This window comes from Loxodonta africana, chromosome 3, assembly GCF_030014295.1.
Source record: "Loxodonta africana isolate mLoxAfr1 chromosome 3, mLoxAfr1.hap2, whole genome shotgun sequence".
Lineage (NCBI taxonomy): Eukaryota > Metazoa > Chordata > Mammalia > Proboscidea > Elephantidae > Loxodonta > Loxodonta africana.
This window is the reverse complement of record NC_087344.1, coordinates 188,426,111-188,451,726: the sequence shown is the minus strand read 5'-3', so window position 1 is coordinate 188,451,726 and position 25,616 is coordinate 188,426,111. Positions and strand designations below refer to the sequence as shown.

General features: G+C 37.7%; 1 protein-coding gene across 5 annotated transcripts in view; it reads left to right on the top strand.

Annotated features, from left to right (window-relative positions):
• Positions 1-25,616, top strand: part of GON4L (gon-4 like) — a 95,103-nt gene that overhangs the window by 17,013 nt on the left and 52,474 nt on the right. For 4 of the 5 annotated variants that reach the window (XM_064282684.1, XM_064282683.1, XM_064282686.1 and 1 more), the window contains one exon: positions 10,638-10,829. The exons of the other annotated variant lie outside the window; for it this stretch is intronic. In XM_064282684.1, coding sequence (XP_064138754.1) covers positions 10,638-10,829 — 192 coding nt within the window. The remainder of the gene's footprint in view (positions 1-10,637; positions 10,830-25,616) is intronic. 5 annotated transcript variants of the gene reach the window in all.

Sequence of the window (25,616 nt, the reverse complement as noted above, 5' to 3'; positions counted from 1 at the left end):
TCTGATTTTTCTTCAAACATATTGGTGCCAAGTGCTTTATCTTCAAGTTCAGAAATTCTGCCTTCCACTTACTCAATTCTACTGCTCTTTCTATTGACTTGTCCAATTCTGTATTTCTTGGTCTTCTGAATTTCTGATTGTTGTCTGTCTGTGGATTTTTCCAGCTTATTAAGTTTTTCATTATGTTCCTGAATAACCTTCTTAATTTCTTCAACTGCTTTGTCTGTGTGTTCTTGGATTGTTCTGCGTATTGCCTGATTTCCTTCCTGATGTCTTGAAGGGTTCTGTATATTAACCTTTTGCATTCTGTCTCCAGTAATTCCAGGAAGGCACTTTCATCTAGAAGATCCCTTGATTCTGTGTTTTGAGAGCTTGTTGAGGTGATCATGGTCTGTTACTTTATATGACTTTATATTGACTGTTGTCTCTGAGCCATCTATAAGTTATTGTATTAGTTTATTTTGTGTTTGCTTACTGTAATGTAGTTTCTTGCTTTGTTTTGGTATGTCCAGATGGGTTGCTTGAGTGAGCTGGATTATTTTCGCCTTGGGAGCTCTGATGTCCTGTACCCAGATGTCTAGAGCTGTTATCAGGTATATCAGCCTAGGAGTCCATTCACTTTTCTTGTATGAATTCAGGTCAGGTGTCCAGGTAGGCGATCATCAAGTGTGTGGTACAGGCTCTGTCCTACAGTCTTACAGGGGCAGGGGTGGTTGGTGTAGGTATCGGTGTCTGATTGCAGCAGGGGTTCACACTCTGAACAGGGCCGGGGGCTGAGAAGCCCCCCTACAGTGTCTCTGAGGAAAGCACGTCCCTGTTCCCTAGAGTGTACAGGTGGGTGGGTTCTGCAGATGGACCATGGGCATCCAGCGTTTTTGGTTGTGAGGACTGGGAGGTACCAGTTATCCTTTTCCCCTGTCGTGGATAGCTGGGTGACCTGAGTGAAGCTGCCAGTCCTTAGGCCCCTGATGTGGGTAGGTGAGGACCCTGTTTAATAGACTAAGCCCTGTCAAACATCAAACACCCACCTCTCCACCACACAGCTGAAACAGTTGCAGTCTGCCAACAAGGGTGTGTTCTCCTGAAATAGATCCACACAGGTCCATGCAGGGGGGAAAGGTACTCAAAGTCCATGGAATGTTTATGCCTGGACAGGAGCCTCTTCTGTCTTGAGCTCCCCCGGTTAGTGGAGCTGGGAAATTGTCTTTCCCCCTGTTGCGAATTTATTCCTTTCTAGGACCTGGAGGATGGCTCTGGACGCTCAGCAGGACCTATCTCAGACCCAGGGAAATCAACAGCCGCTGTAGCCTGCTTGGAGGTGGGGGGGCGGGGTTAAATATATTCAAGTACTTAGCTTTTGCCGAGAGCTCTGCTCGTCTCTGATTCCGGAGGTGTGAGTAGGCTGTGTGGCTGGCTGCTTCTCCCTAAGGAAACTGTGGCTGAAGGCTAGTACCAGTCCGCCGCAGCTGCTCCTGGGAATGGTGCCTGAGGGCTCCTGGCCATTCAGGTCTGGTAACTCCTCTCCGCTTCTGAACCATCTCTTCCTCCACCTGCCCCTCAGTTCATTTTCTAACCTTGCCTTTGATGTTCAGGGCCCCTAGCTTGTCATAAATATACTCGTTTCCCTTTTTTTTTTTTCGTGTGTTTGTTGTAAGAGTGCTCACTGGAAGCGTCTGTTCTGCCATCTTGGCCTCATCTCCCCGGCTCATTTTTTATTCGGGCTGTTTGCTCCCTCTTCTGTTTTTCTTTTGTCAGTCTGGCCAGTCATTTATTGATTTTGTTGATCTTTTCAAAGAACCAGCTTTTGGTCTTGTTAATTCTTTCAGTTGCTTTTCTATTCTCTATTTTATTTTTCTCTGCTCTGAGTTTTATTATTTCCTTTCTTCTGGTGCCCCTGGGCTGCTTCTGCTGCTGTCTTTCTATTTGTTTGAGTTGTAGGGTTAAGGTTTTGATTTTGGCCCTTTCTTGTTTTTGGATCTGTACATTTATTGTTATAAATTGACCTCAGAGCACAGTTTTCGCTGTGTCCCAAAGGTTCTGATAGGGTGTGTTTTCATTCTCATTTGTGAATTTCTTTATTCTGTCCTTGATTTCGTGTGTAACCTAGTAGTTTTTGAGGAATGTGTTCATTTTCCGTGTATTTTATTTTTTTTCCTTGCTTTTCTGTTATTGGTTTCTACATTTTTGACTTTATGGTCAGAAAAGATGCCTTGTAACATCTCAGTGTTTTATATTCGCTTAAGGCTTGCCTTGTGGCCTAATACGTGGTCTGTTCTGGAGACTGTTCCACGTGTTGGAAAAGAAGGTGTACTTGGCTGCTGTTGGGTGGAGTGTTTTGTATATGTCTCTGAGATCAAGTTGGTTGATTGTGGAATTTAGATCTTCTGTGTCTTTATTGAGCTTCATTCTGGGTGTTCTCCTTCACTGAAAGTGGTGTGTTGAAGTCTCCTACTATTATTGTGGAGCTGTCCATCTCACTTTTCAATGCTGATAGAATTTGTTTTATGTATCTTGCAGCCCTGTCATTGGGTGCATAAATATTTAATGTGGGTATATCTTCTTGGTATGTTGTCCCTTTAATCATATAGTGTCCTTCCTTATCCTTTGTGGTAGATTTTTCTTTAAAGTCTATTTTGTCTGAGGTTAATATTGCTACTCCTGCTCTTTTTTTTTTCTTATTAGTAGTGTTTTTTTATTTTTTAAGAATTCATCTTTGAAAATAGCTTTTTTAAATAAATTTTTATGTTGAAACAATCATTAACTTATAAATATGTTCAAATAACTTTTTTATAAACTAGTTAAGAGTAAATTGCCAGCCTGTTACCCTATCATCTCCAATACTTTACTGTGTATTTCTTACAAATAAGAACATTTTCGTATGTAACCACAGTAAAAACTAAACCACTTTCCATGGAGTTGTTTTTGACTTATGGCAACCCCATGCACGTCAGAGTAGAACTGTACTCCATAGTGTTTACTCCTGCTCTTTTTTGATTGTTGTTTGCTTGATACAGTTTTTTCCATTCTTTTGAGTTTTAGTTTGTGCCTTTGAGTCTAAGGTGTGTCTCTTGTAGGCAGCATGTAGACGGATTGTGTTTTTTAATCCATTCTGCCATTCTCTGTCTCTTTAATGGTGCATTTAGTCCATTTACATTCAGTGTAATTATTGATAGGTATGAGTTTAGTGCTGTCATTTTGATATTTTCTTTTTGTGTTGTTGGCAGTTTCTTTGCTCTGCCTAAGTTTCTTATTCTGAGTTGTTTTTCTTTATGTATTTTCTTTTCATGTTTTTCATTGTTGTTGATTTTGTATTTGCTGAGGCTTTGTTTTCTTTTTTCTTTTGATTTTATGTACCCTTTAATGTTACGTAAATTTGTTCTCACTTTGAAACAGTTTAACAGACCCCCTTTTCTAAGCAAATTAATCACAGTCACCTTCACTTGGTACACTTGCAGCTTTTAAATCATTGAAAAGGCTTTGAGTCTTTGCTTGCACTAATGTAAGGCTAAATGAGAACCGTATGCACCTGTTTTGTCTTACCTACAAATTTTTAAAGACACAGTCAGGAATGGATCTTGTTTGCAACCTGGAGACTGCCTATACTCAGAGTAATAACTACTAAAATTTGGTGCATATTTTTATTTTTTGTTGTTTTGCATTCTTTTAAGTAACATTTTAGTTTTCTGATTTTGAAAGCCACATATAGTCATTGTAGAAAAATTGAAAAAAATACAAAAAAGACATCTGGTGTCTTAGTCATCAAGTACTGTATAACAAATACCACAAGTGGATGGCTTTAACCAAGAGAAGTTTATTTAGCTCACAGTAAAGTAGCCTGGAAGTCCAAATTCAAGGTGTCAGCTCGATGGGAAGGATTTCTCTCTCTGTTGGCTTTGGAGGAAGGTCCTTGTCATCAATCTTCTGCTGGACTAGGAGCTTCTCTGCACAGGAACAACAGGTCCAAAGGATGAGTTCTGCTCCTGGCACTGCTTTCTTGATAGTATGAGGTCCCCCACTCTCTGATCCCTTCCCTTTCCTTTGATCTCTTGTAAGATAAAAGGGGATGCAGGCCACACCCCAGGGAAACTTCCTTTACATTGGATCAGGGATATAACTTTAGTATGGGTGTTACAATCCCACCCTAATCCTCTTTAACATAAAATCGGAACCACAAAACGGAGGACAACCACACAATACTGGGAATTATGGCCTAAGGAAGTTGACACATATTTTTGGAGGACACAATTCAGTCCATGACATCTGCGTTTTATTGAAATATTGGCATTTTGTTTTAATTGATATGTACTGTTAAATCAGATTCCTAGAGTGCAGGTGCTAGTGATTTATATCCTTCCCTGTAATGGTATTTGTTCTAATAGAATTTTATTTGTTTTTTTTTAGTTGTATTATTTATATATTCTAATTTCTGCTTGTCCTTTTTTTCTTCTTTGCCTTCTAAAAGTGATTAGCATAGGCAGATTGCAGTTTACAATTAGCTGATTTGTGTAGTTCTCAGCTAATTACTTTCTTGTTATCAAAGTTTTTAGGCTGGTAGTAAACAAGTTACAGATATGCCTTGAATTAAGGGTTTCCCTCCTCTATATCTCTTATCCTGCTTTTTTTAACCTGAGGCAGTCTTTCAGCATCTAGCATACCCGTAGAGGGAAGAAAGGGTGGGGTTTTAAGGGCTTCTTAGGAAGGGGAATTGAATTGAGAAGCAATATGATATGGTCAAAGGAAAAAAAGTTGCGGAGAAAAGGAACATTTTCTCTATATAAAGTACGAAAGATGATTTTGTTGTGCAGCTGATAAACTGCTTATAGGGACACTTCTTAAAGAGTAGTTCCAGGTGTGGCTTAGGTAATAGAAGTACCAGTAGAAAAACCCTACCTTCCAAAATGAAATTAAGTATTTTGAAGGGTACTACTTGCTTAAATCCGTTGCCATCGAGTTGATTCTGACTCATAACGGCTACTTGCTTAGAGGCTTGAATTTTTTCTTCAGTTCTTTCAGCTTGAGAAATGCCGGGTATGTTCTTCTTCCGTTTTGGTTTTCTAACTCCAGGTCTTTGTACATTTCGTTATAGTACTTTGTCTTCTCGAGCAGCCCTTTGAAATCTTCTGTTCAGTTCTTTTACTTTATCATTTCTTCCATTTGCTTTGGCTATTATATGATGATAAAGAACAACTTTCAGAGTCTCTTCTGACATCCATTTTGGTTTTTTCTTTCTTTCCTGTCTTTAATGACCTTTTGCTTTGTTCATGTGTGATGTCCTTCATGTCATCCCACAACTCTTCTGGTCTTTCGTGATTAGTGTTTAGTGCATCAAGTCTGTTTTTGAGATGGTTTCGAAATTCAGGTAGGATATATTCAAGCTCGTACTTTGGCTCTGGTGGACTTGTTTTAATTTACTTCAGCTTCAACTTGAAGTTCATATGAGCAACTGATGGTCTGTTCCGCAGTCGGCCCCTGGCCTTCTTCTGACAGCACTGAGCTTCTCTATATTTTTTTTCCACAGTTGTAGTCTGTTTGATTCCTCTGTATTTCATTCTATGAGATCTCCATGTATAGTCGTTGTTTATATTGTAGAAAAAAGGTACTTCCAATGAATGAGTCTGTGGTCTTGCAGAATTCTATCTTGTAGTCTCTAGTGTCATTTCTATCACCAAGGCCATTTATTCCAATTGCCTATCTTTCATGGATTGAATTGTATCCCCCCCAAAATATGTGTCCATTTGGTTAGGCAGTGATTCCCGGTATTGTGTGGTTTTCCTCCATTTTTTTTTTTTTTCTTTTTCCTCCATTTTTTGATTGAAATATTATGTTAGGAGGGATGAGGGTGGGATTGTAACAACACCCTTATTCAGGTCACCTTCCTGATCCAACGTAAAGGGAGTTTCCCTGAGGTGTGGCCTGCACCACCTTTTATCTCTCAAGAGATAAAGGGAAGCAAGCAGAGAGTTGGGGACCTCATACCACCAAGAAAGCAGCACCAGGAGCAGAGCGTGGCCTTTGGACCCTGGGTCCCTCTACCTGAGAAGCTCCTCGACCATGGGAAGATTGAGGACAAAGACCTTCTTCCAGAGCTGACAAGAGAAAGAAAGCCTTCTCCTGGAGCTGACGCCTTGAATTTGAACTTTTAGCCTACTTTACTGTGAGGAAATAAATTTCTCTTTGTTAAAGCGATCCACTTATGGTATTTCTGTTACAGCAGTACTAGATAACTAAGAATCTATCCTTTTTGTTTCTAACTTTTGCATCCTAATCACTAATATTTATCAATGCATCTCGATTGTGTGTGTGATCAATTTCAGACTGCAGAAGTTGGTAAAAATCTTCAATTTCTTCATCTTTGGCATTAGTGGGTTGTGTGTAAGTATGAATAATAGTTGTATAAACTGGTCTTCCTTATAGATGTATGGATATTATCCTGTTACTGATAGCATAGTCTTTCAGGATCCAAAAACCCAAACCCAGTGCTGTTGAGTCTATTCCGACTCATAGCGACCCTATAGGATAGAGTAGAACTGCCCCATAGAGTTTCCAAGGAGCACCTGGCAGATTTGAACTGCCGACTCTTTGGTTAGCAGCTGTAGCACTTAACCACTATGCCACCAGGGTTTCCTTCCTTCAGGATAGATATCAGAATTTTTGGGGGGCAACAAATACAACCTGTTTCTCTTCAATTTGTCATTCCTGGCATAGTAGACTATATGATTGTCTGATTCAAAATGGCCAGTAACAGTCCATTTCAGCCTGAAATATCGATCTTCAAGCATTCCCTTTCATTTTTGACAACTTCCAAGAAAAATTTCAAGCCTTGAGTTGCAATATTGAAGAATTCTGTGGGCAGAAAATTGAGTGACTCAGGAAACATCAAAAGTAGGTGGAATACACAGTCAGTGTACCAAAAAGAATCAGTCGTCATTCAACCATTTCAGGAAGTAGCATATGATCAAGGACTGATGGTACTGAAGGAAGAAGTCCAAGCTGCACTGAAGGCATTGATGAAAAACAAGGTGCCAGGAATTGATGGAATACCAATTGAGATGCTTCAACAAATGGAAGCAGATCTGGAAACGTTCACTTGACTATGCCAAGAAATTTGGAAGACGGCTACCTGACCAACTGACTGGAAGAGATTCATAATTGTGTCCATTCCAAAGAAAGGTGAGCTGATGAGATGCGGTGTCTAGTTAACTAGTGCAGCTGTAACAGAAATACCACAAGTGGATGGCTTTTACAAACAGAAATGTATTCTCTCACAATCTGGGAGGCTAGCAGTCCAAATTCAGGGTGCCAGCACAGGGAAGGCTTTCCCTCTCTGTTCTGGGGGAAGATCCTTGTCATCAATCTTCCCCTGGTCTAGGGGCTTCTCAGCGCAGGGACTCCTGGTCCAAGGGACAGAGTATGTTTCCAGTGCTTCTCTCTTGGTGGTAAGAGGTCCCTCTCCTTTCTGGTTGATTCTCCCTTTTATATCTCAAAAGAAATTAATCGACTCAAGATACAAACTGATCCTGTAGATTACATCCTGCCTCATTAACGTAACTGTCTAATTCTGCCTCGTTAACATCATAGAGGTTAGGATTTACAGCACGTAGGATAATCACATAAGATCACAAAATGGTAAACAACCACACAATACTGGGAATCATGGCCTAGCCAAGTTGACACACATTTTAGGGGGATACAGTTCAATCCATAACATGCAGAAATTATCTGACAATATCATTAATATAACATGCAAGTAAAATTCTTCCGAAGATAATTTACAGTTGCAACAGTACATTGACACAGAACTGCCAGAAATTCAAGCCAGATTCAGAAGAGGACGTGGAACAGGGAATATCATTGCTGATGTCAGATGGATCTTGGCTGAAAGCAGACAATACCAGAAAGAAAGATGTTCGCTTTAGTTTTATTAACTCTGCAAAGGTGTTTGACTGTATCATAATGAATTATGAATAACATTGTGAAGCATGTGAATTCCAGAGCATTTAATTGTGCTCATGTACAACTTGTACATAGACCAAGATGCAATTGTTCAGACAGAACAAAGGGATTCTTCTTGGCTTAAAATCAGAAAAGGTGTATGTCAGAGCTGTATCTTTTCACCATACCTACTCAGGTTTTATGCTGAGCAAATAATACGAGAAGGTGGACTATATGAAGAAGAATTCAGCATCAGGATTGAAATATCTCAGGGTGATAGTCTTAGGGAGTCTTCCAGTCTCAACTAGTCCAGTAAGTCTGAACTTTTTAAGAATTTGAGTTCTGTTCTACATTTTTTCCCATTTTCTCAGGATCCATCCATTGTGTTCCTGATCTGAAAGGTTGTTAGTGGTAGCTGGGCACCATCTAGTTTTTCTGGTCTCAGGGTAGATGAGATCATAGTTTGTGTAGACTTTTAACCCTGTGGAGTACTTTCTTCCCCGAGCCTTTGGTTTCCTTTTACTCTGGATACATAGAGACCAATAGTCGTATCTTAGTTGGTTGCTCGCAAGCTTTTAAGATCCCAGACGCTACTCACCCATTAGGATGTCGAACGTAAACTTTACGTACTATATTATGCGAGTTGACTGAATTATCCCGTGAGACTATGTTCCTAAGCCTCAGACCCCGTAAACCAGCTCTGCAAGGTGTTTAATAAGTATCCGTTTTTGTGCCCCCTGTGTACTTTATTGTATATATGAATATATGTGGATGCATACACTTACATATATATATACATCTTCATATAGACATATCTGGAGCCTCGGTGGCATAGTGGTTAAGAGCTTGGCTGCTAAGCAAAAATTGGCAGTTCAAATCCACCGGCCGCTCCTTGGAAGCCCTATGGGGCATTTCTGCTCTATCCTATAGGGTTGCTGTGAATTGAAACTCAGTGGTACATAACAACAACAGTATAGACGTATCTATATATGCTCCCCATAACACACATAGGCATACCTGTGTACTTGTATGAATACATACTTAAATATGTATTATTAAGTTGTTGTTTCACAGTTTTGTATATCCTAGCATTTACCAAAAATGTCATTTTTTCTTGTGTACTTGTTAATGACATCATTTACCTGATCAAGCTGTGCATTCACCCACCTTTGGTGTTATATTTCCTATCTTCCAAAATAACAAGTGTCTACTATCCGAAGAACGATCTCTCCCCCGACCTATTCTTGGTAACAACTATCAGTGAGCATTGGTTTCAGTATGTATACCTATTCTTGTCTTTTTATGAGATCATCTAGTATTTGCCCTTTTGTGATTGACTTATTTCATTTAGCATAATGCCCTCCAGTGTCATCCATGTTATAATATATTTTGAGAACTCATCATTATCCTTTATTGCTGCATAGTATTCCATTGTATGTCTGTACCACATTTTATTTATCCATTCATCTGTTGATGGGCCCTTAGGTTGTTTCCATCCTTTTGCTGTTGTGAATAGTGCTGCGGTGAACATAGTTGTGCATATGTCTGGTTTTGTCTTTAGTGTTAGATCTCTAGGGTATATACCTAGCAGTAGATTGCTGGATCATAAGGTAGTTCTATTTCTAATTTTAAGAGAAAGTGTTGTACTGTTTTCCATAGTGGTTGTACCATTTTACAACCCCACCATCAGTGGGTAAGTATTTCAATCTCACCACATCCTCACCATCGTTTGTTTTCTGTTTATTTTTAATCAGTCTCAATTTTGCAGGGGTGAAATGGCATCTCAGTGTAGTTTTTATTTCCATCTCTAATGGCTGATGATTATGAGCATCTTTTCATTTGTTTGTTGGCCACTGGAATGTCCACTTTGGTGAAGTGTCTGTTCATGTCATTTGCCCGGTTTTTAATTGGGTTGTTTGTCTTTTTGTTGTTGAGTTGTTGTGTTTTCTATGTATTTTAGAGATGAGACCCTTATCAGATATGTCTTTCCCAAAGATTTTTTCCCAGCCTGTAGATTCTCTTATTACTCTTTTGATAAAGTCCCTTGATGTGCATAAGTGTTTAATTTTTATGAGGTTCCAGTTATCCTAATTTGACTTCTACTGTTCGTGCATTATTAGTTGTGTTTGGTAATTTATTAAAAAATAATTAGGTCCCATAGTTTTGTCCTTATGTTTTCTTTTAAGAACTTTATCGTTTTAGCTTTAACATTTAGGTCTTTGATCTATTTTGCGTTAGTTTTTGTGTATGGTGTGAGGTATGGGCCTTGTTTCATTTTTCTGCATGTGAATTTCCAATTTTGCCAGCAGTATTTGTTAAAGAGACTGTTTCTTTCCCATTGAATGGACATTGACCCCCTGTATAAAATCAGTTGCCCATAGATGGATAGACTTATTTCTGAGTTCTCGACTCTATTCCACTGGTCTACGTGTCTATCATTGAACCAGTACCAGGCTGTTTTGATTACTATGGCTGTATAGTATGTATTGAGATCAGGGAAGAATACTGTTTTTAATAGAGGGGAATGCCTGTATTAAACAAAACAAAACAAAAAAACCATTGCTGTCGAGTCAATTCTGACTCATAGCAACCCTATGAAGTTCATGAAGCTTTCTTACTAAAAAGGACTTTTTAACAAGGTGCTGATTTCTACAACAGTGTGGTTGAATGGGCAAAGTGTGGAGCAATATTTGTCATTCTTTCAGGAAAACCTCAGATGCATTCTGGAGGGGAGATACCTTCACTGCCACTAGGCAGCCACCTTGCAAAACCAGGGACCCAGCCTAGGAAATCATCCCAGCCAGGAGTCTGTGCCTCTTCTCAAGAAAAGCCACCCAGGACTCTAGCTCACCAGGCTGAGGAAGAGATGGAGGATGGTGGACTCTTCATTCCAATGGGTAGGCTTTCTTTTTATTTTTTTTTTAATTCTTAAATAGCTTTCATTGAAGTAGAATATATAGAAAACTGTACATATTCTAAGTGTACAGTTCATTGAATTTTCATAAATTGAGTACATTTATGTACCAACAGATCAAGAAACAGAGCATTCCAGTACCCTAGAAGTTACTCTTACATTTCCTTTCAGTTATTACCTATACCCACCAATGGCTAATCACTATCCTGACTGCCAGCAGCATAGAGGAGACCTGGTGGTACAGTGGTTAAGGGCTCAGCTGTTCCCCAAAATGTCAGCAGTTTGAACCCACCAGCTACTCCGTAGAAACCCTGTGGGGCAGTTCTACTCTGTCCTGTAGGGTCACCATAAGTTGGAATTGACTTGATGGCAGTGGTTTGGTTTAGCAGCATAGATTGGTTCACCCGATTTGTATTTTATTTGAATGGAATCATGTATGTACTTTTTGTAACTTGCTTTTTTCACTCAATATTATTTTTATACAGTTTATCCATATTGCATGTAGTTGTAGATTGTTTGTACTCATTCCTGAGTAGTATTCTATTGTTTAAATAGTCTGCATTTTCTTTATTCATTCAGCTCTTGAAGGGCATTTTGGTAGTTTCCAGTTGTAAGCTACTCTGAGTGGTGCTGCTGTGAACATTTTGCTGTATCTTTTGGTGAACATATGTACTTAATTTTTTGGGGTGACATTGCTAGGTCATAGGGTTAGGCCTCCTTAAAATTAAAAGTTATTTTTTTTTGTTGTGAAATACAACACATACAGAAAAGTACATAGAGACTGTCTTAGTTATCTAGTGCTGCTGTAACAGAAATACCACAAGTGAATGGCTTTAACAAAGAGAAGTTTATTTTCTTACAGTCTAGTAGACTAAAAGTCCAAATTCAGGGTGTTGGCTCCAGGGGAAGGCTTTCTCTGTTGGTTGACTTTCTCATCACTTTTCCCCCAGACTAGGAGCTTATCTGCACAGGGACCCTGGGCCCAAAGGATATGCTCTGCTTTCTTGGTGGTATGAGGTCCCCCACTCTGCTTACTTCGCTTTACTTTTATCTCTTGAGAGAGAAAAGGTGGTGTAGGCCACATCCCAGGGAAACTCCCTTTACGCTGAATCAGGGATTTGACCTGGTAAGGGTGTTACAATCCGACCCTAATCCTCTTTAACATAAAATTACAGTCACAAAATGGAGGACAGCCACAGAATATTGGAAATCATGGCCTAACCAAATTAATACCCGTATTTTTGGGGGGACATAATTCAATCCATGACAGAGACTTCTTTCTAAAATTTGACAAATGGTTTTTATAGATACGTTTTATCAGATTAAGGCAGTTTCTTTTTCCTAGTTTTCCGAGAGTTTTATCATATATTAAATTTTGTCAGGTTGTCTTTTCTATTAAGATGATCCTGTGGTTTTTCTCGTTTCTCCTGTTAATGTGATGTTACACTGATTTTTTTTTTAATGTCAAGTTTATTGAGATATTTTACATACAATAAAATTTATCCAGTGAGTTTTGAAAAATGTATGTAGTTGTGTAACTACCACCACAATGAAGATATGGAATGTTTCTGTCACCCAGAAGTTCCCTCATGCCCTTGCACCCCTCTTTCCTGTACTCTTGGCAACCGCTGATCTAATTTCTGTCCCTATAGTTTTGCCTTTTCCATAATGTTACATATATGGAGTCATACAGTACATGGAGTCATACAGCTTTTCACTTCTGGTTTCTTTTACGTAATGTAACGCTTTTGAAATCTATCCGTGTTTATTCCTTTTTATTGCAGGATAGTATTTCATTGCAGAGCTATACCACAATTTGTTTATCCATTATCTGCATAGATGATTATGTCATCTGTAAATAAGTTTTTTCTTCCTTGCTGTCTGTATGCCTTTTATTTATCTTTTCTTGCTTTATTATACTGACTAGGACCTTCAGTACAATGTTGAAGAGAATTGGTGAGAATGGTCATCTTTGTTCCTGCTTTTATGCGGAATGCAGTCTTTCACTATTAAGGTGTAGATTTTTCATAGATATCTTTTATCAGAGTGACCGTGATCTCTACTATTCCTGTTTTTTTTTTTTAAGGAATTGATGTTGGATTTTGTGAAGTGCTTTTTCTGCATCTATTGAGATAATAATTTTATTGTTTATTTTTGTTTTTAGTCTGTTGACATGTCGAATTACATTGATTTTAAATTTGGAATCAATTTTGCATTTCTGGGATAAATCGTTCTTTTTGGTCATGATATTTACCATTTTTATATATTGCTAGATTTGATTTGTTAATATTTTGTTAAGATTTTTGGCATCTGTGGGCTGTAGTTTTCCTTTCTTGTATTTGTCTGGTTTTGGTATTAGGGTAATGCTGATCTCATACAATGAGTTGGGAGTGTGTCAATTGGTATTATTTCTTCCTTAAGTGCTTTATAGAATACACCAGTAAAGTCATCTGGGTATGGAATTTTTTTTTGTAAAAAGATTTTTAGCTATGAATTCAATTTTTCTAATACATATAGGGCTATTCGGTTACCTATTTCTTGAGCAATCTTGGCAATTTATGTCTTTCCGGGTATTTGTCCATTTCATCCAAGTTGTTGAATTTAATGTCTGTAGGATCTGTAATGCTGTCTCCTCTTTTACTCCTAGTACTTATAATTTGTGTCATCGCTGTTTTTCTCTTGATCATTCTGTCTAGAGGTTTTTCAAAATTACTGTTTTTTTTCAAATGACAAGCTTTTGACTTCATTGATTTCTCTAATTTTCTGTTTCACTAACTTTTGCTGTTGTCTGTATTGATTTCTTCTGTATGTTTGCTTGAGTTTAATTTGGTCATCATCTTCTAGTTGCTTAAAGTGGAAGCTTACATCACTAATATGAGGCCTTTTTAATTTTCTAATAATAATATTTAATGTATCAATTTTCCTTTACTGCTTAAGCTGTACCCCACAAATTTTGATATGTTGTATTTTTATTAACAGTCAGTACACGATATTTTCTAATTTCCTTTGGGATTTCTTCTTTGATCCATGAGTTATTTAGAAGTTGTTTTTTAATTTCCAAATATTTGGAGATTTTCTGGCTATCTTTTTGTTAACTGATTTCTAATTTAATTCCCTTGAGATCAGATCATACTGCATATGATTTTAGTCCTTTTAAATTTATTGAAGTGTTTTTATCTTTCTGGCCCAGAATATTATCTATCTTGCTAACCCTTCCCAAGTATATTTGAAAAGAAGTGTATTCTGTTTTTTTGAAGTTTACTGTTCTATAAATGTCACATCTAGTTGATTGATAGCATTATTCAGATCTTCTATATTTTTACTGATTTTTTTTGTCTACTTGTTCTGCTATTAAGAAAGGACTGTTGAAGTCCACAACTTAAATTGTGTATTTGTTTATATCTCCTTTCTGTTCTATCAGTTTTAGCTCTGAATATTTTGAAGCTCTACTTTTCGGTGCATATACCTAATAACTGACATGGATTTGTTTTAACTGTTAAAGCAGCCTTGCTTTTCTGGGATAAGCCTATTTAGTCAGATTTATTAGACTTCATATCTATATCTGTATCTGAATCTCTATCTCTATATCTGGCCCTGGCGATGCAGTGGTTAAGAGCCCGATGGCTAACCAAAAGGTTGGCAGTTAGAATACACCAACCGCTCCTTGGAATCCCAGTGGGGCAGTTCTGCCCTGTCCTATAGGATCACTATGAGTTGGAATCAACTCAGTGGCAAAGGGTTTGGTTTGCGTTATATATGTGTGTGTATATATGTATGTATATATATATAAACATATATAAAAATATACATTAAACATAGGAAATTGAATCTAACTTTCTCCCTCTCTCTCTCTCTTTTTTTTTAAATGTATTTATTATGCTTTAGGTGAACGTTTACAAATCAAGTCAGTCTCTCATACAAAAAGCCATATGCGCCCTGCCGTGCACTCCCAGCTGCTCTCACCTTAATGAGACAGCACATTCCTTCTCTCTACCCTATATTCCCTGTGTCCATTCAACTAGCTCCTGTCCCCCTCTTCCTTCTCATCTTGCCACCAGACAGGAGTCACCTACAGTCTCATGTGTCTACTTGAGCCATAATGTTCACTCCTTACCAGCACCATGGTCTATCTTATAGTCCAGGCCTATCCCTGTCTATAGAGTTGGTTTCGGGAATGGTTCCAATCTTGGTTATCAAAGGATCTGGGAGTCTCTCTAGTCTTAGTTAGACCATTAAGCCTGGTCTTTTTACGAGAATTTAAGATCTGCATCCCATTGTTCTTCTGCTCCATCAGGGATTCTCTGTTGTGTTCTGTCAGGGCAGTGGTCAGTGGTAGCCAGGCACTGTCTAGTTCTTTTGGTCTCAGGCTGATGGAGACTCTGGTTTATGTTGCCCTTTCTGTCTCTGTGGCTCGTATTTACCTTGTGTCTTTGGTGTTCTTTGTTCTTTTTTGCTCCAGGTGGGTTGAGACCAGTTGATGCATCTTAGGTGGCTGCTTGCTAGCGTTTAAAACCCCAGACGCCTCTCACCAAAATGGAATGCAGAACGTTTTCTTAATACATTTTGTTACGCCAGTTGACCTAGATGTCTGATGAAACCATGGTCCCTAGACCCCCGTCCCTGCTACTCTGGCCTTTGAAGCTTTTGGTTGTATTCAGGAATCTTCTTTGCTTTTGGTTTAGTCCAGTTGTACTAACTATCCCTGTGTTACGTGTTGTTCTTCCCTTCACCTAAAAAAGAGTTTTTGTCTACTATCTAGTTAGTGAATATTCCTCTCCCTCCCTCCCCACCCTCATAACCATCAAAGAATATTTTCTTCTGTGTTTAAACTTTATCTAAAACCCAACCCAGTGCCGTTGAGTCGATTCTACTTTATCTAGAGTTCTTCTAATTGTGGTCTCATTCAATATTTGTCCTTTTGCAGTTGACTAATTTCATTTAGCATAATGCCTTCCAGCTTCCTCCATGTTATGAAATGTTTCACAGACTCATTGTTGTTCTTAATTGTTGTGTAGTATTCCAGCGTGTGAATATACCATAATTTATCCATTCGTCTGTTGATGGGCACCTTGGTTGCTTCCATTTTTTGTAAACATTGCTGCAGCAAACATGGGTGTGCATGTATCTGTTCGTGTGAAGGCTCTTATTTCTTTAGGGTATATTCCAAGGAGTGGAATTGCTGGGTCATATGGTAGTTCATGGTAGTTCTATTTCTAGCTTTTCAAGGAAGTGCCAAATTGATTTCCAAAGTGGCTGTACCATTTTATATTCCCACCAGCAGTGTATAAGTGTTCCAGTCTCTCTACAACCTCTCCAACATTTATTATTTTGTGTTTCTTGGATTAATGCCAGCCTAACTGGAGTGAGATGGAGTCTTGTTGTAGTTTTGATTTGCATTTCTCTAATGGCTAATGATCGTGAGCATTTCCTCATGTATATGTTAGCTTCCTGAATGTCTTCTTTAGTGAAGTGCCTGTTCATATCCTTTGCCTATTTTTTAATTGGCTTGTCTTTTTGTTGTTGAGTTTTTGCAGTATCGTAGATTTTGGAGATCAGACGCTGATCAGAAATGTCATAGCTAAAAACTTTTTCCCAGTCTGTAGGTAGTCTTTTTACTCTTTTGGTGAAGTCTTTGGATGAGCATAGGTGTTTGACTTTTAGGAGCTCCTACTTATCTCATTTCTCTTCTGGTGTTTGTACATTGTTAGTAATGTTTTGTATACTGTTTATGCCATGTATTAGGGCTCCTAGCGTTGCCCCTGTTTTTTCTTCCATGATCTTCATCATTTTAGATTTTATATTAGGTCTTTGATCCACTTTGAGTTAGTTTTTGTGCATGGTATGAGGTATGGGTCTTGTTTCATTTTTTTGCAGGTGGATATCCAGTTATGCCAGCACCATTTGTTAAAGAGACTGTCTTTTCCCCATTTAACACACTTTGGGCCTTTGTCAAATATCAGCTGCTCCTATGTGGATGGATTTATGTCTGGATTCTCAATTCTGTTCCATTGGTCTATGTGTCTGTTGTTATACAACTACCGGGCTGTTTTGACTACTGTGGCGGTATAATATGTTCTAAAATCAGGTAATGTGAGGCCTCCCACTTTGTTCTTCTTTTTCAGTAATGCTTTATTTATCCAGGGCCTCTTTCCCTTCCATATGAAGTGGGTGATTTGTTTCTCAATCTTATTAAAATATTTCACTGGTATTTGGATTGGGATTGCATTGTATATGTAGATCGCTTTTGGTAGTATAGACATTTTTACAGTGTTGAGTCTTCCTATCCATGAGCAAGGTATGTTTTTCCACTTGTGTGGGTCTCTTTTGGTTTCTTGTAGTAGTGTCTTGTTTTCTTTGTCTGCTTGTTTTATCACTTACTGATTGAGGTTTATTAAAATCTGCAGCTGTGATCATGGATTTGTCTATTTCTCCTTTTTTTGTCTGCCAGCTTTTGTATATTTTAAGCTGTATTATTAGGTGCATACAAATTTAGAGTTATCTCTTTGTTGAATTGACTCGTTCATCACTGCGAAATGTTCTTTTTTATATGTCTATCTTCTTGCCTTAAACTTTATATCTAATTTTAGTGTTTGCGTGGTAAAACCGGTTGTTACCAAGTTGATTTTGTCTCATGAAAACCTGTGTGTTTTAGAGTATAACTGTGCTCCATAAGGTTTTCAGTGGCTGTGAACTTTCGGAAGTACATTGCCAGGGTTTTCCTCTGAGGCACCTTCGGGTAGATTTGAATGTCCAACCTTTTGGTTAGTAGTGAGTGCTTAACCGTTTGTGCTACCCAGTGCTTCCTTTTGTTTGCATGGTATAAACAAACACCAAACCTGTTGCTATTGAGTTGATTCCAATTCATAGCAACCCTAGAGGACAGAGTAGAAGTGCCCATAGGGTTTCCAAGGAGTGGCTGGTGGATTCGAACTGCCAACCTTTTAGTTAGCAGCCAAGTTCTTAACCATTGTGCCAACAGGGCTCCTTGTATGGTATAGATGTTTATATTCTTTTATTTTCAACCTTTTGGAGCCCTTAGATTTAAAGTATAGCTTTTATAAATGGCATAGAGCTTTTTATTATTTTTTAAAGCTAGTCTTAATATCTTTGTCTTTTAATTGGAGTTTATTCTCTTTATGTGTAATGTAATTTCTGATATTGATGTTTTTGTTTTCCCATCTCTTTTTTGTTCCTTTATTTCTGCTTTTCTTTCCTTCTTTTGGAGTAATCAAATGCTTTTTTCTTGTCTATTAGCTTCTTTTTTTTTTATTAGCTTCTTATTTTAAATACTTTTATTATCCTTGTTAACTCTAGAGATTAAGTATATACATCCTTGAAACTCTTAGCATCTATCTTAAGTTAGTATTTTTGCCACTTGCCAAACAATGCAAGAACTTTAAAATAGTGTAACTACATTTACCTACTCTTAAGGAACCCTGGTGGTGTGGTAGTTAAGCACTTGGCCCATAACTGAACAGTGACTAGTTTAAACCCACCAGCTGTTCTGTGGGAGAAAGATATGGCAGTCTGCATCCATAAACATTACAACCTTGGAAACACCATGGGGCAGTTCTTCTCTATCCTACAGGCTCACTCTGACTTGGAATTGACTCGAGGGCAATGGGTGTTTTGGGTTTTTCCTACTCTTGCCTTTTGTGCAGTAGATGTTATATTTTGCTTCTTCATATGTTTAAAAGCCCACAAAATATTTTATTGTGGATATTTTAATCAGTCAATATTCATTTATATTTATCATGTAGATGACCTTTCTAATGCTCTTGATTGCTTCCTGAAGCTTTGTGTCTTCATCTGGGATCGTTTTTCCTCACCTTAAAGAATTCCCTTTAGTATTTCTTGTAGGACTGGTGCGCCGTCAATGAATTATCACAGATTTTGTTTGTCTGAAAAAAAAATCTTAATTTTGCTTTTGTTTTAAGTGATATTTTTACTGGGTTTTTTTTAGGTTGGTATTTTTTTTCTTCCAACACTTTAAAGATGTATTCCATTGTTTTTATCTCAAAATCAGCTATCAGCCTTGTTACTTAAAAAATCTATTTTTTCTTTGGCTACTTCTCATATTTTTTGTATTTTGGTTTTCAACATTTTGACTATGATATGTATAGTTTGGTTTCCTCACTTTCTCTTGCATGAGGTTTGTAGAGCTTCTTGATTATGAGATTTGATATCTTTTATCAGTTTAAAAAAATTCTTGGCCAGTAGATACCACTTCTGTCCCAGTTTCCTTTTTTTCTTCCAGGACTCCAATTATGTGTATGTTAGACCTCTCACCATATCCCGTATGTGTTCTTTTCTGTATATTTTTAATTGTTTTTTCTTTTTGTGCTTCAGTTTCTGCTGTTTCATATTCCATTTCACCAATTCTCTGTTCTATCTGTCTAATCTATTAGGTCCATCTATTGAATTTTTAATGCTCCTTTAGCATCTCAGTTTGACTTATTTTTATATGTAGATTCTAATTCTCCAAAATTCTTTAACTTTTCTTTCTTAGAATATATTAATCATAATTATTCTGATATCCTTTGTATATTAACTTCAGTATATGAATCATCTATAGGTCTCTTTGTTTCCTTATTTTCTTCTTGTTTTGGCCTTTTGGTTCTGTTCTTAGCATGTGTTATAATTTTTTATTGGTTGCTGGACATGGCAGATGAAAAGATCTAGAGACTTCTATACTGTTATCTTCCTCCAAAGAGGGTTAAGTTTTCTTCTGACAAGGCAGATAATTGGTGAGGATCATGTAAATTTTGCCAAGAGTTGATTTTATGCTATGTTAAGCCTAGTTTGTTTCAACTTTCTCCTTGCTCCTCAGATGTACCAGTATTTCTAGCATGTGGCTATTCTGTGGTTTCAACTGAAGAAAGCTTTTGTGTTTATCAAGGCCTTCCTTCCTTGAAAAGGCTTAAACTACAACCTGTCTTCCCAGCAATGTGGAGTGCTGAAATATCTGCTTTTGCTCTTTAGCCTCAGTATTTCCTGGAGTTTCATCCGGTGCATGCACAGCTTGGGAGTCAACCAGTGTCTTAAGAGGAATGTCTATGGAAGCTCTTTTGGGTAATTGTTCCTTTTTTTTTTTTTTTTAAATAATTTTTATTGTGCTTTAAGTGAAAGTTTACAAACAAGTCAGTCTGTCACATATAAGCTTTTATATACCTTACTCCATACTCCCACTTACTCTCCCTCTAATGAGTCAGACTGCTCCCTCCTTCCAGTCTCTCCTTTTGTGACAATTTTGCCAGTTTCTAACCCTCCCTACCCTCCTATCTCCCCTCCAGACAGGAGATGCCAACACAGTCTCAAGTGTCCACCTGATACAAGTAGCTCGCTCTTCGTCAGCATCTCTCTCCAACCCATTGTCCAGTCCCTTCCATGTCTGATACGTTTTCTTCAGGAATGGTTCCTGTCCTGGGCCAACAGAAGGTTTGGGGAGCATGACCACCAGGATTCCTCTAGTCTCAGTCAGACCATTAAGTCTGGTCTTTTTATGAGAATTTGGGGTCTGCATCCCACTGATCTCCTGCTCCCTCAGGGGTTCTCTGTTGTGCTCCCTGTCAGGGCAGTCATCGGTTGTGGCTGGGCACCATCTAGTTCTTCTGGTCTCAGGTTGATGTAAGTCTCTGGTACATGTGGCCCTTTCTGTCTCTTGGGCTCTTAGTTATTGTGTGACCTTGGTGTTCTTCATTCTCCTTTGATCCAGGTGGGTTGAGACCAATTGATGCATCTTAGATGGCCACTTGTTAGCATTTAAGACCCCAGACGCCACATTTCAAAGTGGGATGCAGAATGTTTTCATAATAGAATTATTTTGCCAATTGACTTAGAAGTCCCCTTAAGCCATAGTCCCCAAACCCCGGCCCTTGCTCCGCTGACCTTTGAAGCATTCAGTTTATCGCAGAAACTTCTTTGCTTTTGGTCCAGTCCAGTTGAACTGACCTTCCGTGTATTGAGTATTGTCCTTCCCTTCACCTAAAGTAGGTGAATCAATAAATAACCCTCTCCTACCCTCCCTCCCTCCCCACCTCGTAACCACAAAAAAATGTGTTCTTCTCAGTTTATACTATTTCTCAAGATCTCATAATAGTGGTCTTATACAATATTTGTCCTTTTGCCTCTGACTAATTTCACTCAGCATAATGCCTTCCAGGTTCCTCCATGTTATGAAATGTTTCACAGATTCGTCACTGTTCTTTATCAATGTGTAGTATTCCATTGTGTGAATATACCACAGTTTATTTAACCATTCATCCATTGAAGGACACCTTGGTTGCTTCCAGCTTTTTGCTATTGTAAACAGAGCCGCAATAAATATGGGTGTGCATATATTTGTTTGTGTGAAGGCTCTTATTTCTCTAGGGTATATTCCGAGGAGTGGGATTTCTGGGTTGTATGGTAGTTCTATTTCTAACTTTTTGAGAAAACACCAGATAGATTTCCAAAGTGGTTGTACCATTTTAGATTCCCACCAGCAGTGTATAAGAGTTCCAATCTCTCTGCAGCCTCTCCAACATTTATTATTTTGTGTTTTTTGGATTAATGCCAGCCTTGTTGGAGTGAGATGGAATCTCATCGTAGTTTTAATTTGCATTTCTCTAATGGCTAATGATCGAGAGCATTTTCTCATGTATCTCTTAGCTTCCTGAATATCTTCTTTAGTGAAGTGCATGTTCAAATCCTTTGCCCACTTTTTGATTGGGTTGTTTGTCTTTTTGTGGTTGAGTTTTAACAGAATCATATAGATTTTAGAGATCAGGGGCTGGTCAGAGATGTCATAGCTGAAAATTCTTTCCCAATCTGTAGGTGGTCTTTTTACTCTTTTGGTGAAGTCTTTAGATGAGCATAGGTGTTTGATTTTTAGGAGCTTCCAGTTATCTGGTTTCTCTTCGTCATGTTTGGTAATGTTTTGTATTCTGTTTATGCCTTGTATTAGGGCTCCTAACGTTGTCCCTATTTTTTCTTCCATGATCTTTATCATTTTAGTCTTTATGTTTAGGTCTTTGATCCACTTGGAGTTAGTTTTTGTGCATGATGTGAGGTATGGGTCCTGTTTCATTTTTTTGCAAATGGATATCCAGTTATGCCAGCACCATTTGTTAAAAAGACTATCTTTTCCCCAATTCACTGACACTGGGCCTTTGTCAAATATCAGCTGCTCATACGTGGATGGATTTATATCTGGGTTCTGAATTCTGTTCCATTGGTCTATGTGCCTGTTGTTGTACCAGTACCAGGCTGTTTTGACTACTGTGGCTATATAATATGTTCTAAAATCAGGTAGAGTGAGGCCTCCCACTTTGTTCTTCTTTTTCAGCAATGCTTTACTTATCCGGGGCTTCTTTCCCTTCCATATGAAGTTGGTGATTTATTTCTCCATGGCATTAAAAAATGTTATTGGAATTTGGATGGGAAGTGCATTGTATGTATAGATGGCTTTTGGTAGAATAGACATTTTTACTGTGTTAAGTCTTCCTATCCATGAACAAGGTATGTTTTTCCACTTATGTGGTCCTTTTTAGTTTCTTGCACTAGTACTTTGTAGTTTTCTTTGTATAGGTCTTTTACATCTTTGGTAAGATTTATTCCTAAGTATTTTATCTTCTTGGGAGCTACTGTGAATGTTATTGATTTGGTGATTTCCTCTTCGATGTTCTTTTTGTTGATGTAGAGGAATCCAAGTGATTTTTGTATGTTTATCTTATAAGCTGAGACTTTGCCAAACTCTTCTATTAGTTTCAGTAGTTTTCTGGAGGATTCCTTAGGGTTTTCTGTGTATAAGATCATGTCATCTGCAAATAGAGATAATTTTACTTCCTCCTTGCCAATCTGGATGCCCTTTATTTCTTTGTCTAGCCTAATTGCTCTGGCTAGGACCTCTAGCACAATGTTGAATAAGAGCGGGGATAAAGGGCATCCTCGTCTGGTTCCTGTTCTCAAGGGAAATGCTTTCAGGCTCTCTCCATTTAGAGTGATGTTGGCTGTTGGCATTGTATAGATGCCCTTTATTATGCTGAGGAATTTTCCTTCAGTTGCTATTTTGCTGAGAGTTTTTATCATAAACGGGTGTTGGACTTTGTCAAATGCCTTTTCTGCATCAATTGATAAGATCGTGTGGTTTTTGCCTTTTGTTTTATTTATACGGTGGATTACGTTAATGGTTTTTCTAATATTAAACCAGCCTTGCATACCTTTTTTTTTTTTGCATACCTGGTATAAATCCCACTTGGTCGTGGTGGATTATTTTTTTGATATGTTGCTGAATTCTATTGGCTAGAATTTTGTTAAGGATTTTTGCATCTATGTTCATAAGGGATATAGGTCTGTAATTTTCTTTTTTTGTGGTGTCTTTACCTGGTTTTGGTATCAGGGATATGGTGGCTTCATAGAATGAGTTAGGTAGTATTCCGTCATTTTCTATGCTTTTCTTCTCTGAAAGTTTGGTAGAACTCTGCAGTGAAGCCATCAGGGCCAGGGCTTTTTTTTGTTGGGAGTTTTTAGATTACTTTTTCAATTTCTTTTTTTGTTATGGGTCTATTTAGTTGTTCTACTTCTGATTGTGTTAGTTTAGGTAGGTAGTGTTTTTCTAGGAATTCATCCATTTTTTCTAGGTTTGCAAATTTGTTAGAGTACAATTTTTCATAATAATCTGATATGATTCTTTTAATTTCAGTTGGGTCTGTTGTGATGTGGCCTATCTCGTTTCTTATTTGGGTTATTTGTTTCCTTTCCTGTATTTCTTTAGTCAGTCTGGCCAATGGTTTATCAATTTTGTTAATTTTTTCAAAGAACCAGCTTTTGACTTTGTTAATTCTTTCAATTGTTTTTCTGTTCTCTAATTCATTTAGTTCAGCTCTAATTTTTATTGTTTGTTTTCTTCTGGTGCGTGATGGATTCTTTTGTTGCTCACTTTCTATTTGTTCAAGTTGTAGGGACAGTTCTCTGATTTTGGCTCTTTCTTCTTTTTGTATGTGTGCATTTATCGATATAAATTCACCTCTGAGCACTGCTTTTGCTGTGTCCCAGAGGTTTTGGTAGGAAATGTTTTCATTCTCGTTGCATTCTATGAATTTCTTTATCCCTCCTTAATGTCTTCTCTAAGCCAGTTTTTTTTGAGGAGGGTATTGTTCAGTTTCCAAGTATTTGATTTCTTTTCCCTGGTTTTTCTGGTATTCATTTCCACTTTTATGTCCTTATGGTCTGAGAAGATGGTTTGTAATATTTCGATGTTTTGGATTCTGCAAAGGTTTGTTTTATGACCTAATATGTGCTCTATTCTGGAGAATGTTCCATGTGTGCTAGAAAAAAAGTATACTTTGCAGCAGTTGGGTGGAGTGTTCCGTAGAAGTCTATGAGGTCAAATTGGTTGATTGTAGCAATTAGGTCTTCCATGTCTCTATTGAGCTTCTTACTGGAAGTCCTGTCTTTCTCCGAAAGTGGTGTGTTGAAGTCTCCTGCTGTAATTGTGGAGGTGTCTATCTCACTTTTCAGTTCTGTTAAAGTTTGTTTTATGTATCTTGCAGCCCTGTCATTGGATGCATAAATATTTAATATGGTTATATCTTCCTGGTGTATTGTCCCTTTAATCATTATGTAGTGTCCTTTTTTATCCTTTGTGGTGGATTTAACTTTAAATTCTATTTTGTCAGAAATTAATATTGCTACTCCTGCTCTTTTTTGCTTGTTGTTTGCTTGATATATATTTTTTCCCATCCTTTGAGTTTTAGTTTGTTTGTGTCTCTGAGTCTATGATGTGTCTCTTGTAGGCAGCATATAGACGGATCGTGTTTCTTTATCCAGTCTGAGACTCTCTGTCTCTTTATTGGTGCATTTAGTCCATTTACATTCAGCGTAATTATAGATAAGCATGTGTTTAGTGCTGTCATTTTGATGCCTTTTTATGTGTGTTTTTGACAATTTCATTTTTCCACTTACTTTTTTGTGCTGAGATGTTTTTCTTTGTAAATTGTGTGTTCCTCATTTTCATAGTATTTGACTTTTTGTTTGCTGAGTTGTTATATTTTTCTTGGTTTTTATTTTGAGTTCTGGAGTTGCTATACCTCTTTGTGGTTACCTTAATATTTATCCCTATTTTTCTAAGTAAAAACCCTTGTTTCCCTCTCCATATGGCAGTTTTGTGCCACCTGTATTTAGTCCCTCTTTTTGATTATTGTGATCTTTTAAATATTGACTTCAATGATTCCCTGTTTTGAGCATTTTTTTCTTTTTAAAATTAATCTTAATTTGTTTTTGTGATTTCCCTATTTGAGTTGATATCAGGATGTTCTGTTCTGTGACCTTGTGTTGTGCTGGTATCTGATATTACTGGTTTTCTGACCAAACAATTTCCTTTAGTATTTCTTGTAGCTTTGGTTTGGTTTTTGCAAATTCTCTAAGCTTGCGTTTATCTGTAAATGTTTTAATTTCGCCTTCATATTTGAGAGAGAGTTTTGCTGGATATATGATCCTTGGCTGGCAGTTTTTCTCCTTCAGTGCTGTATATATGTCATCCCATTGCCTTCTTGACTGCATGATTTCTGCTGAGTAGTCTGAACTTATTGATTCTCCTTTGTAGGAGACCTTTCTTTTATCCCTGGCTGCTTTTCAAATTTTCTGTTTATCTTTGGTTTTGGCAAGTTTGATGATAATATGTCTTGGTGATTTTCTTTTTGGATCAATCTTATATGGGGTTCGATGATTATCTTGGATAGATATCCTTTCGTCTTTCATGATGTCAGGAAGTTTTCTGCCAACAGATCTT